We start from the raw sequence: 13,833 nt of genomic DNA, 5'->3' as shown, positions 1-13,833 counted from the left end.
TGGTAGCTAGGAAATCGATGATGAGAACATTCTTGGCGCGGGAAATTCATATCAACCAGCGAAATGAATGAAATTATTTGACAGAGCAAAACGACGTGATCGCACGCAAGCAGAGGACAGTTACTTTTAGTGATAAGTCATGCAACTCCGCCAGCCGCGCTTCGATTCCAAGCAGAGCTTACGACCATGTGAAGCAGCGTTGGAAGCGGTGTGCCTCAGACCCCTCAACTGTTTCCTTGGAACACCACAGCGGGGATAGCAGATGCAGATGACACCCATGGCCATGGTCGCATGCGATGCTTTGTCCAAGAAAGCTGGCGTGCCGGCGCTGAGGATCCTAGGTCATCACGCCCGATCCGGCTCAACTAACTCTAGAGGAGTCCTCAATGCCAGGGAAAGACACTGCTCGCGAGGTGGTGAACTAGCGTGTCAGACCTACACATGGACAGGGCGAGACAATCTATTGGGCGAAAGTCACCGTAATGATTCTACAAATTTCTTTTCAGCCTGAACTACTGTGTCCTTGAATTGTTTTACTGCATCTACGCAATTCAGCGGTGTTGAAGGATTCGATCTTTGGGTGTGGCAATGTCAGAGGGGGGGTGAACAAGAAAGGGAAAATGCAGAGCGACTAACTGGTAGCATTCTAGGACGTGTGTTTGAGCAGCTTTGACGTCGGGATACTCGTCAAGCGATCTCCGTGTGTGGAAGCGTTCGACTTTCTTCTGAATTCTTCCAAATCGCCCTGGAGAGTGGCAGTACTAGAAACACTCTTCACAATCTGACCATCATCACTTCCACTTCCCTGAGAGAGGGATGTTTCTTTGTCGAGGTTCTCCTTCTCGAGTGCGGCTTCAATCTGCTCGCGGACTAATTCTTCCTCAGCCTGCAGCCTTTCTAGCTCAGCTTGTATCCGGGCCCTAACGTGAGCATCGAGGGTGTCTTGGCGGTCTGCGGAAGGTGTGGGCGAGGAAAGGTTGTCTTCAAGGTGATTCACGAGGTCTGGGGAAAACTTTGCAAAGACAAGACAGGTGAGAGCGAGTCTCGACGCTGACAGCGAACAAAGCGTACAGAAACAGAGCGGCCACTGGAGAAAATTCGGTCATCAGATGTCCTTGACTGTTCAGCACCCATTGAAATTGTCCGTAGGAGTGAATTAGCAGCCACTGCAAAGGCGTGAGAAAATTAAACTGAGGCCCCCATCGACGCCAACAACGCTAAATATTTAGTTCTCTCCTTACACCTACATCGATTGACTGGTGACGAAGGCATGTCGCTTCAGTTTGGAAGCCCGGAACACAGGGCCCCGGTAGTACTCTTGATCGCGCTACCGAAGCCGAGGGCCATGTAATTCCTTCAGCGATATCTCAATTAGGAATACAAGAGCAGAGAGAACGATTGCCAATCTTCAAGCATAGTGAGTTCGTGCATGACCAAAAAATGGTGACATATCTGAAAACATTGTTTGCGGAAAGGGGAGAAACTCCTGTATTGTATTGAAAAACATGGCGTGACGATTGTCATAGGGCAGACGGGATGCGGAAAAACTACTCGTTCGTGATTCTTCCAAGAGTATCGACGGCGAATGTTCATCTCTCCTTAGAACTTCCTCAATATCTATTTGAAGCAGGCTGGGCTACAAATGGCAATGTCATTGCGTGCACTCAACCTAGACGGGTGGCGGCAACCTCTGTAGCTCAACGCGTGGCTGCAGAAGTGGGGACCGTTTTAGGCGATGAAGTGAGTGAATACGTACTCACCATATGGTGAGCTCTGATCCATCCCATGTTGATATTAATTGTCAAGTAGGTTGGCTACACTATTCGCTTTGAAGACGTGAGTCATAAGGAGCGCACACGGATAAAGTACATGACGGATGGAATGCTCTTCCGAGAAACTCTCTTGGATCCACTACTGAGCAAATATAGCGTTATAATGGTAAGTTCGCAAATTCCAGGGTCGCTGAACCATGTTCATCGCCCACCTGCGCAGATCGACGAAGCTCACGAACGCAGCCTATACACAGACCTAATACTTGGTATCCTGAAGAAGTACGCTGATCCCAAAGTCAAGAGATTTTATTCTTTATGTTTTTGAATCAGAATTCGCCGAAAACGACCATCCCTGCGGTTAATTGTCTCTTCTGCCACCCTTGATGCCACCTTTTTCCTTGACTATTTCAATGCAGGGAACTCACCTAGTGAAAGCATCATAGTAAGCCTGGAAGGAAAGATGTTTCCGGTGGAGACTGCATATTTGAGACAACCAACATCGGACTACGTCCGTGAAGCTATCAGTGTGGTGACAGGCATTCATCAGCAAGTAAGATCTCCCGTTTTATTCTTCTAGACCCGTTGCTTAATCCTGCTCCGGAGTCAGCAAGGCCGAGGGGACATCCTGGTCTTCCTCACCGGGAGGGAAGAGATTGACAGAGCATTGCAAGACTTGGCTGACCTGTTGCCAACGTGAGTCGTTCTTTTCACCAGGGATATCTGTGTGATTCCACATTGATGCAATCGACTCAGCCTTCCACGCAACGCCGGTCGCCTAAGGTTGCTGCCACTTTATGCCGGTCTCCCTACCGAGGATCAGATGCGAATCTTCGAGCCTGCCGAACCCGGAACTCGCAAGGTTATCTTATCAACAAACATTGCTGAGGTCAGCGTCGACAGAGCAGTTCGTGCGGTCAGAGGTCTCTGATTCCCGATCAGGCTAGCGTGACAATCGAGAACATCCGGTTTGTTGTCGACTGCGGTTTTGTAAAGGTACAACGAACCCTCAATTCTGGCATGGATCTAATGGGGATTATTTAGGTTCGGACGTACAACCCTACAACCACTCTATCGTCCCTTGTCGTTATCCCCACCTCCCTGGCTTCTGCCACTCAGCGCGCTGGTCGCGCTGGCCGCACCGCACCTGGTGTATGTTACCGCCTTTACCCTGAGTCGGCGTTGTCTACGCTCCCTCGAACTAGTCCACCCGAAATCCTCCGCACCGACCTCACAACTCCCATTCTTCAACTGAAAAGTCTTGGAATAGATGACGTGATGAAGTTTGAGTGGGTAACCAATCCAAGCGCTGAGAGCGTGTTGCGGGCCCTTGAAGGGCTCATTGCGAGCGGAATGATCGACAAGGAGGGAAGATTAACGGAAGTTGGGGAGAAGGTCGGGGAATGCCCTGTTGACGTGGGTGTAGCCAGGATGGTGGGTTCCAGTGGTGCTCGCGCATCTGTGTATCGGTATAGTGACTCGATACATCAACGGGTAGCTTTTCAACTCAAAAGAGTTCAAGTGTGGTGCTGAGATTTTGACTATCGCTGCAATGACTACGGTGCAGGTGAGCTTCGAGTCCAAATCCAAGTATTTAATTGAAGATGTTCGGATAGGACGTGTTTATCATTCCGGAAGGAGCACCGGGCGCTCTTGCTGAGCTTGAACGACGAAAGTTCACAGCTGAAGAGGGGGTGAGATACTCATTCCTCGGGCGATTCCTTTTTTCCTAGTTAACGATCGACTTGCTGTAGGACCATTTGACGCTGCTAAATGGCAAGAAACACATTGTCCAGTTCTTTTAAGTGATGCGCTAATCTGCAGCTTCATAGCGTACAACGCGTTTACTCGATATGGGCAAACGTCTTCGTGGTGCCGCCAACACGCACTCTCTTTCCGTGCGATGTCCCGGGCAGTGTCTATTCGCCATCAACTCAAAAAATACATGGTACGATTCGGATTGCCGTTGGAGAGCTGCGAGGGAGATCACAAGCGATTGCGGAAATGCCTTACGAGTGGCTACTGGAGAAATGCTGCCCGGTGGGTTCATGATGGGACCTTCAGAAATGTCAGAGGCGATTCGGTATGTGTCAATCATTTGACCTATGCAATGGGTATTTGATGGCAGCGTTGGTATCTTAGGTCCTAAATATCCATCCCAATTCGGTCATGTTTACGCGGAAACCTCAAACCGGCTGGGTTGTGTTCCATGAGATGGAAGAGACGAAGAAAACACAGTGCGTTTTATCCCTAGATCACCGAGGTTGCTCTCCAGATTTGATCTGTCTAATCCTGTGTTCGGGTGCAGTATCCGAATCATCACAGAAATCGAGCCAGAATGGTGAGTACACTCTGTGGCAGTTCCGATCCTAATGTTGATCAACTTGGCAATCATTTGTAGGTTGCTGGAGTTTGGGATGAAGCTAGTCGACAAGCGTGCGTAGCCCTCGTGAACCATACCCTAGGCGACACACGACTAGAAATCTCAGGTGAAAGGTGATGGATGCTAGGTCCCTTTTTGGAAATACATTCAATCCCTTGGTTGCAGTGATCTTGAACTGGGTGTTTAGCTAGTTGCTGTACTAGTGTTTGTAGCGAAGCAACAATCATCGAAAGTCTCATCAGCCCGTAGTGGGATAAAGGCGGAGCAACCAAGCGGTGGCAACAAGAGACGCTCGAGTTGTGTACAAAAAGAGCCCTGTCGAGTGGTCAAAGGCGTACAATCTCCCTCTTTGCTATTCCTTCTAGTTCTCCCTTTCTCCTGGTCGAGAGCTCTGAGAACAATTCCCCCCTTGTGTGTTGTTTGGTTCGCTTTGTTTCGGCTCTTTCATTGTAACCGTGGCTGGTCCCGTCGCTATTGGTCTTGTGTGAAACAGCATAATTCCTATTCCCGCATAAAAGAAACAACAGCACAGCGACCAAACCTCCCACTCGCTCCTTAAACAACTCTGTCCTCTCTTGTCTGCACGCGCATCCCAGCCTATCCCAGACACTCACTCGCTTACGTACTAATCGTTGTTCTACAATGGCTGATGCAATGGTCGCTCCTCAACCCGCCGCGCCTCACACACAGGCTACTCCAGCCAAGGCTGAGACTAAGGCTAAACACGGGCACGCCGCCTCTCAGAGCGCACCACGGAAGGTGCGCTTTAACGTTGGGTCTAACTACAAGGTCCTCGATGTCATTGGCGAAGGTGTAAGTTGGTAGACCAATCTCAACTTTGCTTCTCAATGTGTTCAACCCCGCTATTTGGCTTGCGGCCTGTCCTAGGCATATGGTGTCGTAGCATCTGCTGTTCATAGACCCTCCGGTCGGAAGGTTGCCATCAAGAAGATCGCTCCGTTTGATCATACCATGTAGGCCTTGCGGTTGCTGAGTAACAAGCGCGTTCTTCACAACTAATGAATATTCCTCCGGTCGCGTAGGTTCGCTCTCCGAACGTTACGCGAGCTCAAGCTGCTCGTTTACTGGGCTGAAGCTGGCGTCTCTGAAAATGTCGGTCTCATTCCGCGACGGCACCAATACACGTTGACAATTGTTGGCTCGTATTCAGATTATTTCTATCATTGACATGATCAAGCCTACGTCGCTAGAGTCCTTCAAAGAGGTTTACTGTTCGTGATCCCCCTCTTGCTTAGTTGAATGATTTTGTTTGACCACTCTTGTTACTACAGTGATCCAAGAACTCATGGAAACAGATATGCACCGCGTCATTCGCACCCAAGACCTCTCAGATGATCATGCGCAATACTTTGTCTACCAGACACTGCGCGCACTTAAGGCGATTCACTCCGCAGATGTCATTCACCGTGACCTTAAGCCTTCCAATCTTCTGCTCAACAGCAATTGTGACCTTAAAGTCGCTGACTTTGGTCTTGCGCGTTCCGTGAAGACTGCCGCCCCAGGGGGCGAGAATGGCTTCATGACAGAATACGTTGCAACAAGATGGTACCGTGCTCCCGAGATCATGCTGTCCTTTTCCAACTACTCCAAGGCAATCGACGTCTGGTCCGTTGGATGTATTCTTGCTGAGATGCTTAATGGGAAACCATTATTCCCTGGGCGTGATTATCATCACCAACTCAGTCTTATCCTTGATGTCCTCGGCACACCAACTATTGACGAATTCTACGCCATCACATCGAGAAGGTCAAGAGATTATTTGCGTGCGCTGCCATTCCGCAAGAAGAAGCTTTTCGCGCAGTTATTCCCTCATGCGAGCGAAGCCGCTATCGACTTCTTGACAAGACATTGACTTTCGATCCTAAGAAGCGCATTTCGGTTGAGGATGCACTTGGGCACCCTTACCTAGAAGCATACGTAAGTTTTCCCGACCGTTCGTGTAGCAGCATATCACTCACTGCTCCTTGGCCATCAGCATGACCCTAGTGACGAACCTACATGCGCGTCACTTCCGCCTGAATTCTTCGATTTTGATTTCCAGAAAGATGAGATCAACCGGGAACAACTAAGAGAACTCTTGTACGAAGAGATCATGGCATATCGACCGTTAATCTGAAGTCTCCTCCCCACCGTACTTCAGAACTTAGTGATTCCTGCTTCCGATGTGCTCTAATTTCTCCCTGCCATAAATCTTTCCCTTTCTTCCTATGGATCTTCCGCCTCTCCCTCAGAACGATTCCTCGCATCACGTCGTTACCACTTTATTGCCTTTCGTTTAACTTTACACCACTTGCCGAACGATCCTGTTGTGCCCTTGTCTTCGATTATACATGTGTATCCACCACCTCTAACAATGACGTCGCAACCAGTTGCACTTTCGTCCTTTGAACTACAGGTGCAAGTAAATAAGTGATACAAAAGCTCAGTCTTGACGGGGGGGTAGCTCATGAGTTCACGCGGTCTCAGATCCCAATGGCGTGTCAGTGGAGTTGTGAGGAGTAGCATCTCCAATAAAAGAGCGTTCCTTCGTCCTAATGCTCTGTTGGTCGAAGGACGCCATACCTTTCAAGCCCCATTTGTTTAGCATTGCCTTATCCTGATCCCAAGGGGAGCCTGTACACGGGTGTCACGGAAGGAGGGGTGCAGTCACGAAGGTTTAGCGGCGGGATAGATATTTGGGTGAAAGTGGAGGGACAGGGACAGCAAGAAGGTTTACTTACAAGGTGTAGTCAGCATGGCATCGCCGGTAAAGATTGCGTTAGCACCGGCCATGAAACAGAGGGCTTGTTCGGCTTCGGAATATGATTGACGGCCAGCTGCGAGACGGATGATCGTTGTGGGCATCACCACACGTGCTGTTGCGATCGTACGGAGGATTGTATCATGCTGAAGGGGCTATGAGTTGGAAAGTGGCTTAGGCGGGTTTGGAACGATTACATGGTGTGGAACTCACCGGGTTCTTTTCAAGTGGCGTACCTGGGATTGGCACTAATGCATTGACCGGGAATGACTCGGGATGTTCATGCATGCTGGTTGCAACATTATGGGTGTGGGTTATGTCCGAACGGGCATGCGTTTGTCCGCTCACTTTGATGCCTCCCAAAGAAGTCCTACTCGGTCCACATCGCTTTCTCCAAGACCTAATATGCCTCCGGAACAAACACTGATTCCAGCATCTCGGACTGCATTAATCGTCTCTAACCGCTCATCGTACGACCGTGTGGTGATGACTTTGGGGTAATATTCTCGAGAGGTGTCGAGGTTATGGTTGTAAGCTGTTAGGCCAGCCTCTTTAAGTCGTTGAGCCTGTTCAGGGCTGAGCATGCCCAGCGTTGTGCAGACTTCCATACCCATCCCTCTGCATGGGCAGAACAGTGAGTTGGGAATATTGCTAGCTTGATATGATGAGAGATATGTGCCTTATTTCGGAGACCATTTTCAAAATCCTATAAGAAAGACCTTCAGTACTGGCCGTCCTTGTATATACCTATAAATAACAACTTCCTTTCAAACCCGCTCTTCCTGCCTTGGAGGTCACGCCAAGCGGCACCCATGCAGAAGCGAGTGCTTCCATTCGCTTTAGCCTTACGTGCAGCCTCCAGCACAGGTTCCACTTGAAGTAACTTTTCCGACTTGGTAGCAGTCTTGTAGCGAGACGATTGAGAGCAGTAGGAGCCTAGTCGGGTAGGATCGTGTCCATAACTGGCAATCCCTGGAATGCTCAAGCTTACAATCTTCCGTGCAACCACCGCCTGAGTGAGTGTTGTTAAGCTTTGGAGTAGAGCTACTTGGGGTATAATACTCACTCTTTATGTTTAAGAGAGTACATAGCTGAACCTTTGTCGGATCGTGATTGACAGCATGAACACTTGCGGCGCGATAGACGAGCCCCAGCAAAGGCGAATGATAAATATCCGATATCTCCCGCTTAGAAAATCGCTTAGAATTGTCCGAGAGGGAGCCCTGAGATGCGTCAGTACTGGAATCCCCACCCGAATGTTCGATGGTCGTTGCGTGGCCACGAGAAAACAGAAGCCGTCCGGGAGGCACAACAGCACAAGATATGGGAAGTCGTCTTAAAACTGAAGCCTGCATTGCTGTGCTGAGACCTGAAGCAGCAGCGGGCAAATCAACAATCGCGATCGTGGATCTGTGTGTGGGCAGGATTTCCATTCAAGGCACTGACAACTCCCACGGTGATAGGTGCTGAGGCGCCGGATGTAAAACGGAGTAAACGGAGATAACAAAAAACTACCCAGATCCGAACTCACTCCCTTGAAAACTCTTCTACTACAGCACTTGTCAAGCAGCAAGCATGGTTCGAACAAATCGTTTTCCTTGGATATCATGATACTGATGATGCTTTTATTGTTTTCTTAGCCTCTCGCCGTTGACCTTCTGAACCCTTCCGCTGAGTCCGAAAAGAGGAAGCACAAGCTAAAGCGTCTCATTCCTAACCCAAACTCATACTTCATGGACGTCAAATGCCCTGGTCAGTAGTCCCGCATTATACACATAGACATAAAATTGACTCCACGTCATCGATTCATCGATTAAAGGGTGCTTCGCCATAACAACTGTCTTCTCGCATGCTGACTCTGTTGTCGTGTGCGCTGCTTGCCAGCAGGTCCTTTGCCAGCCAACTGGCGGGAAGGCCCTCCTCACTGATGGTATATTCTCTGCGTTCTTGTGTAGCTCGCTGGCCATTGATTTCACTTTTCACAGGGTGCTCCTTCCGTAAGAAGGCATAAGTGACTCGTCCTCATCCTCGCACTTGCAAAGCCCGATAATTTTCTCTATTCATTACATTTTCTCGTACCCTTCGCAGTGACTTGTACAAATGGATGCAATGCCATTTCAAACTCGACATGCCATCAGTGACTGTTGTTTCGGTGGGATTTGTGCAATTGCGAGCCGGTCATGAGAGTGGATCTAGTATTTGCCTGTTGCACGCTTTCTCAAGTTGTGCTCCCTGATCTGGTGTTCAAGCCTATCTAGCTTCTCGTGATTCCTTTCTTTTCCCAGGTCCCCTTCACCCCAAACACCAGACTGAACCCACTTTGAATATCCGCCAGCGCCAACTTCTCGGAGGATTTTGTCTTCCCTCTTATCTTTCTCGCTCATTCTGGTGAGTACGTGCGGGGGCGGTCCTTGTCTCATCCGCCGGAGAGTCGCCATCAGCACTTCGCCACGCCGTTCTCGTTCCCGCTCGCGGGTCTTATTATTGATTAGGTTCCGTCGGGCATCCTTGATCCGTTCAAGCAGCTCGGGACTGAACTTGGATGATGCACGCTCTGTGTCAAGTTCGAAAGATGCTTGGAGCGACTTCTCATGCTGTCGCAAAGGTTCTACTGAAAAGGCATCAGTGAGAGTTATTTGGGCCCCAACCGAGAACTTACGCCAGCCTCTGAGATCGCCGAAATAAGGTTCCCAACTGCTCTCAAAACCGAGTCTGGCAGCTTCGGCCTTCAATCTGCCCTCGAACGAGCACTCAAGGCGTACATCTTCTTTCGTGCTCTGTATTGACTCGAATGCAACTTGCCTCCTTGCACGAGCCTTGACACGTTTACTGATCATCATTGTGACATCAACAGGTTGGTTTCGCATGCGAGGCAGAGGGCGATTGTAGAACGAAGGTCGGAGATACCCCCCAGTGAGATGTGGTCGCCGACGCATTTTTTGGATGAATGCCTGAGTTTTGCGTCATGAAAGTCAATGAAAGCTATGACTAAACGGTTCCCTACGAGCTCTCTGGCATAGGTGAGATTCCATGCTTCGCGGACGCGACTGACGCGTGAGTTCGATTCGAACCGACGCGCGAGATTCATAGCGGTTTCGTCTCCATTCTTGGCATCGATGAAGGCGTCTAGCAGCTTCATCAACTTGTTGTTCAGAAAAACGGTAAACCATAAGAAATGGGCAACCACGGACAGAATGAGCTTGTTCCAACTTCTTTTTTGTGGTCGGAGGGCTGGTAAGATGCTGGTACCTTCTGAAGAACGCTCGCAGACGCCACTTGGACTTGAGAGATAGTTGAATTGTCAGCCTGGGGTCGGTGGTGCTTTACTGTGGAACACACATTCTCTCCCGGGGCATTTCGCAACAGCCCCCTATATAATGTCCACCGGGTAGGAACTCGATGGACGGCAAGCTGGAAGAAAGGCACACGAGGAATCACCCGTCTGAGTGAGCTGAAAAGATCAGCTAATCTGTGTTCTCCCATGACACATCGTCCACAAGTCAAAGGACAGCACTTGAGCAGTTGAGCAGAAAGTCAATTGAATTGGGACTTTCCGGCACCGGCACTGTTCGCAGTGCTGAACATGTTTGTACACGTTAAACGCGCAGCTGTGCGACGTGTCACCACTTATGCTGTGCAAAGCGCTGGATTATTTGTATGAGTGTCCGCTTCAGAAACATATACTGCATCGGTCCGTCGTCTGAGTTGTCTTTAACCTGGAACTCGCCCTGGAATGTCCATCCACGAACAAATGCCCACCTTGCAGACCCCTCCGCACGCGAGCAAGTTGTCCGAGGATGTGGATATTACGCTTCGCTCACTTGATGGTAGTCTGTTCCGTTGCTCCCGGGCTCGACTCATCGAAGGTAGCAACGTCTTCAAAGACATGTTTGAATCCCTTCCCGAAGAGAAGGAGTCCATAATAGACATGGCAGAACCAACAGAAACTCTAGGGACACTGGTTCGCATTATCTATGAACCACCGGAGGAATTGCCCCCGCCCGTTGCGAGGCCCAAGTTCAAACCAGGCGAACCCGATGTCCTGCCACCGGAAGAGCCTTCCCCGTCATTAATTCCTCTCGATGAAATAAGAAATTACCTTTATCATCTAGCGAACAAGTATCAGCTCACAGATGCGTTTATCAAACCGCTCCACTCTCACTTGTTGGCACATGCTCGAACGTCGCCCCTTCATGTTTACTCCCTTGCGTCCTTCCTCGGATTGGAGGACATTTCATCAAACGCTTCTCAGTTCCTCCTCACTCCTCCCGTTTTGACATATTCTGTGGAGAAGGCTCGCATCATCACAACAGTTGAGGCGTTCCATAATCTTCTTCGACTCCAAACATTCCGCGAGAATGCTCTTCGTCAGATACTCCGCGAAGAGCAGGTCTTCCCTCATGACTACTTGATCTGTCGGCATCACGGAACAGCAACTCGAGTTCTTTGGGATTACCGTCGACAGAATGTGTTGGATAGGTTGGATGCGGGCACCGATGTGGCTGAGGAAATGAAATCATGCCTTGAAGCTGTGGCAAATTGTCCTGATTGTAAGCGAGGTGTTAACAGTGTGGTTGAGATGGTCAGGGTATGTTTTAATCACTGTTTACGATTTCGTCTTCATTCATTTCGTTTCGATTTATAGTACAAGTGCTATCGAGTGCCCCGAAGGATCTGTGATTTGCCAGTGCCAGAAGAGGCTGACATAACGGCCCAGTCAGCCGCATGATGTACCATTCCTCTTGTTCAGCCTTTTGTTTTTGGTTTTTTGACCTTTCTCGATTCGTCCTCTCCTTTCACTCTTTTTCCATCTGGTGATGGAGCTGGCATCAGACGTCCTGCTCCGTGCTCATCCCGTAACCACTGCTCGCAAGCGGCCTTATCCCTGTCTGGATGTTCCAATTGCCATTCAGTAACGCTGTTCAAGATGTGGCCGGTGTGTGGACCTGGTTTTAACCCGAGTGCGGCACATACTTCACGCCCCTAAGTAGTTGCGTTAAATCAGGATCGGTATGAACATGGGGATGGACGAACGTCTAAGATAGGTTTATTGTGAACAGAAGATGGAAGACCCAGTTCGAGCACTTTGGAGATGAACATGTTATAAGTTTCGATTACAGATAGCACTTCCCGAGCTAAAGCAGGGGATTTGAGCTTAGTAAAGGATGCGGCATAATAGCGATGCAAGTTTCCCTTACAGTCAATGTTTTCTGCTAAAAACTTTCCATCGACCGGGTTTATCGTTTCCACTAAGTCCTGCACGAGAGAGAACAGCAGGGAAGTGGTCCAGTGGGAACCAGTGGTTTCATTATGGACATTTTTATCTCGTAACGCGAGGCCAAGTGCAACTCGCTCACTTCCAGAAGGGTGCGTGAACTTGCTGAGAATCGGTATCGACAATTTAGCTGCAGCAGCAAAGAGAGCGGGGATGCCATCCATATAATAATTAGCGTTTCCCAACTGTATGAATCATCTGAATGAAACTTGTTGTGCTGTTATGCAGGTAGCGTTACCTTCAAGCCATATCTTGCTATACCTTCCATAGCTGTTACAGTCTTTTTCCTCTCCTGGAAAGTGATTCCTCTGTATGGAGTTAGAGCCGCCGCCATGTACAGGCGCCTTCTGATATTCTTGTCATTGGCCGAGAACTCAATGATGTCCTTATGTATGCTCGGCAGAGGGTGAGGGGCACTGGGATCATCAAATTGCCTGAAGATAGTGTGTAATATTGCGGCCGACGCTAGTCCGAGTGACCGCGTCCTCGGGGCAGCCGAGAGAGAGGATGAGATCTCAGGGGGTAGCCAGAATGTTTGCTCATGAAGGCCGAGCGAATCTATCATTTGAAGCGGTAGGAGTGGATTCTTTCCTGAGTAGACCCGGGTCAATCTCCTGCAGCGGCTGGCGTCAAAAGCGGATACACAACCTTTCAGCATTTTATCGACTTCAATCCCAACTCGCTCTCGACTAATTTTTGCAGCCAAAGCCTCCTGCACCCAATTCAACTGCTTCGTTTCATATTAAACAACTGGGGCTGACCTGAATATCGTGTTGCACCATGGCAGTTTTCGCCTCGTTGTCTAGGCTATATTCGAATCGGCTTGCGAATCTTATGCATCGAAGGATTCGCAGTGGGTCATCCATGAAGGTCTCTCGAGGAGCTAGCGGTGTGCGAATGATGCCTGCCTTCAAGTCTTCCAATCCCTGGACTCCTAGGTCCGCTTGAGCAAGATAAAATAACCTGCCATGTTCGCCCACCTTCCCGTATAATCCTCGACTGAGCGGGTGTGGACATTATAGAATAGCGCATTGATCGTTATGTCACGCCGCATAGCGTCTTGAAGGGGAGTGCCAAAACTCTAGAATAGATTTGAGAGATCATGGTTGCATTGAACGAATCGACTTACGACTTCCGCAGGAATCCTACTGTTTTCCGCATAAACCTCGCTTCTCATGTTAACAAAGTCTATGTCAAGTCCAAGGACATTAACCATTGCTGTCTCAAGATGCTTGGACTGATCAGGGTTCATGGCCACTTTTGCCACATCCTTAATAGCAATGCCACGAGAAGCCAAGAACGACACAAGGTGCTCAGCGAAGGGTACGCCCATCATAGTGGATAATGCGACGTCAATGTCATTTGACTCGAGTCCGAGCAGCTTTGAGTAGGGTCAAAGACTATCCTGGACGATGTAAGTAAAACTGACTTTGTCCCTCACCCATCCCCCAGCAATTCGACATTCAACTGGGACCAAATCTGTGTATTTCTCGCGCAAATACTTTGTGCAATCGTCAAGTAGTGTGAAGAGTTTGTCCTCAGTAGGTGTTAGCTCAATTTGCAATGAGGGCTTGGGACGGGATGGGCAAAGAGTATTCGAGGGTCTCAGTGTCGTAGACATAGCTGCAATATGATTAATTATCGC

General features: G+C 49.2%; 8 protein-coding genes across 8 annotated transcripts; 4 read left to right on the top strand and 4 right to left on the bottom strand.

The window, feature by feature from the left end:
* Positions 1 to 444: 444 nt before the first annotated feature.
* Positions 445 to 1,136, bottom strand: EI90DRAFT_3051578 (uncharacterized protein; the record flags this gene model as incomplete). The annotated part of the gene is made up of 4 exons (XM_039059859.1): positions 445 to 574; positions 637 to 696; positions 720 to 1,012; positions 1,072 to 1,136. Coding segments are annotated over 4 exons (518 nt in total), but the record flags the coding sequence as incomplete, so codon positions are not given.
* A 750-nt stretch (positions 1,137 to 1,886) lies between these two features.
* Positions 1,887 to 4,332, top strand: EI90DRAFT_3051573 (P-loop containing nucleoside triphosphate hydrolase protein). Its single transcript, XM_039059858.1, has 14 exons — positions 1,887 to 1,938; positions 1,993 to 2,051; positions 2,103 to 2,322; positions 2,380 to 2,465; positions 2,526 to 2,658; positions 2,712 to 2,765; positions 2,814 to 3,203; positions 3,268 to 3,336; positions 3,386 to 3,463; positions 3,524 to 3,545; positions 3,602 to 3,852; positions 3,912 to 4,006; positions 4,078 to 4,110; positions 4,171 to 4,332. Exons 1-14 carry the CDS (start codon positions 1,936 to 1,938, stop codon positions 4,211 to 4,213), a joined length of 1,536 nt encoding a protein of 511 aa, XP_038917993.1. The 5' UTR covers positions 1,887 to 1,935; the 3' UTR covers positions 4,214 to 4,332.
* Positions 4,333 to 4,794: 462 nt separating this feature from the next.
* On the top strand, positions 4,795 to 6,289 carry EI90DRAFT_3145122 (kinase-like domain-containing protein; the record flags this gene model as incomplete). The annotated part of the gene is made up of 7 exons (XM_039065239.1): positions 4,795 to 4,965; positions 5,041 to 5,126; positions 5,196 to 5,265; positions 5,324 to 5,384; positions 5,445 to 5,973; positions 5,997 to 6,090; positions 6,149 to 6,289. The coding sequence occupies 7 exons, from the start codon at positions 4,795 to 4,797 to the stop codon at positions 6,287 to 6,289; spliced, it is 1,152 nt and encodes a 383-aa protein (XP_038917992.1).
* A 336-nt stretch (positions 6,290 to 6,625) lies between these two features.
* Positions 6,626 to 8,268, bottom strand: EI90DRAFT_2915745 (biotin synthase; the record flags this gene model as incomplete). The annotated part of the gene is made up of 7 exons (XM_039054560.1): positions 6,626 to 6,786; positions 6,894 to 7,068; positions 7,127 to 7,202; positions 7,262 to 7,564; positions 7,675 to 7,849; positions 7,905 to 7,925; positions 7,980 to 8,268. 7 exons carry the CDS (start codon positions 8,266 to 8,268, stop codon positions 6,626 to 6,628), a joined length of 1,200 nt encoding a protein of 399 aa, XP_038917991.1.
* Positions 8,269 to 8,391: 123 nt separating this feature from the next.
* Positions 8,392 to 9,022, top strand: EI90DRAFT_527847 (40S ribosomal protein S27). Its single transcript, XM_039067737.1, has 4 exons — positions 8,392 to 8,491; positions 8,554 to 8,665; positions 8,733 to 8,843; positions 8,899 to 9,022. Exons 1-4 carry the CDS (start codon positions 8,489 to 8,491, stop codon positions 8,922 to 8,924), a joined length of 252 nt encoding a protein of 83 aa, XP_038917990.1. The 5' UTR covers positions 8,392 to 8,488; the 3' UTR covers positions 8,925 to 9,022.
* An 83-nt stretch (positions 9,023 to 9,105) lies between these two features.
* On the bottom strand, positions 9,106 to 10,629 carry EI90DRAFT_2970660 (uncharacterized protein; the record flags this gene model as incomplete). The annotated part of the gene is made up of 5 exons (XM_039055696.1): positions 10,253 to 10,629; positions 10,105 to 10,194; positions 9,918 to 10,046; positions 9,573 to 9,864; positions 9,106 to 9,524 (listed from the first exon to the last, which is right to left on the bottom strand). Exons 1-5 carry the CDS (start codon positions 10,394 to 10,396, stop codon positions 9,106 to 9,108), a joined length of 1,074 nt encoding a protein of 357 aa, XP_038917989.1. The 5' UTR covers positions 10,397 to 10,629.
* On the top strand, positions 10,410 to 11,895 carry EI90DRAFT_3051564 (uncharacterized protein). The gene is made up of 2 exons (XM_039059857.1): positions 10,410 to 11,501; positions 11,559 to 11,895. Exons 1-2 carry the CDS (start codon positions 10,647 to 10,649, stop codon positions 11,640 to 11,642), a joined length of 939 nt encoding a protein of 312 aa, XP_038917988.1. The 5' UTR covers positions 10,410 to 10,646; the 3' UTR covers positions 11,643 to 11,895.
* Positions 11,660 to 13,809, bottom strand: EI90DRAFT_2916098 (uncharacterized protein; the record flags this gene model as incomplete). The annotated part of the gene is made up of 8 exons (XM_039054573.1): positions 11,660 to 11,896; positions 11,948 to 12,039; positions 12,112 to 12,373; positions 12,427 to 12,900; positions 12,950 to 13,119; positions 13,152 to 13,269; positions 13,318 to 13,569; positions 13,618 to 13,809. The coding sequence occupies 8 exons, from the start codon at positions 13,807 to 13,809 to the stop codon at positions 11,660 to 11,662; spliced, it is 1,797 nt and encodes a 598-aa protein (XP_038917987.1).
* Positions 13,810 to 13,833: the final 24 nt, after the last annotated feature.

Source organism: Cantharellus anzutake (assembly GCF_015039405.1).
Source record: "Cantharellus anzutake strain C23 chromosome Unknown EI90scaffold_16, whole genome shotgun sequence".
In the NCBI taxonomy this organism is placed as follows: domain Eukaryota; kingdom Fungi; phylum Basidiomycota; class Agaricomycetes; order Cantharellales; family Hydnaceae; genus Cantharellus; species Cantharellus anzutake.
Note: the sequence above shows the minus strand (reverse complement) of the source record. Positions and strands in the feature narration are given on the sequence as shown.

Coding starts and splice junctions, on each gene's coding strand:
- EI90DRAFT_3051573 (XM_039059858.1), top strand. Junction 2,052..2,102: donor ATACTTGGTATCCTGAAGAA/GTACGCTGATCC, acceptor TTTTTGAATCAG/AATTCGCCGAAAACGACCAT. Junction 2,766..2,813: donor TCGACTGCGGTTTTGTAAAG/GTACAACGAACC, acceptor GGGATTATTTAG/GTTCGGACGTACAACCCTAC.
- EI90DRAFT_527847 (XM_039067737.1), top strand. Junction 8,666..8,732: donor CATGGACGTCAAATGCCCTG/GTCAGTAGTCCC, acceptor CATCGATTAAAG/GGTGCTTCGCCATAACAACT. Junction 8,844..8,898: donor GAAGGCCCTCCTCACTGATG/GTATATTCTCTG, acceptor CACTTTTCACAG/GGTGCTCCTTCCGTAAGAAG.
- EI90DRAFT_3051564 (XM_039059857.1), top strand. CDS start 10,647: ATGTCCATCCACGAACAAATGCCCACCTTGCAGACCCCTCCGCACGCG. Junction 11,502..11,558: donor GTGTGGTTGAGATGGTCAGG/GTATGTTTTAAT, acceptor TTCGATTTATAG/TACAAGTGCTATCGAGTGCC.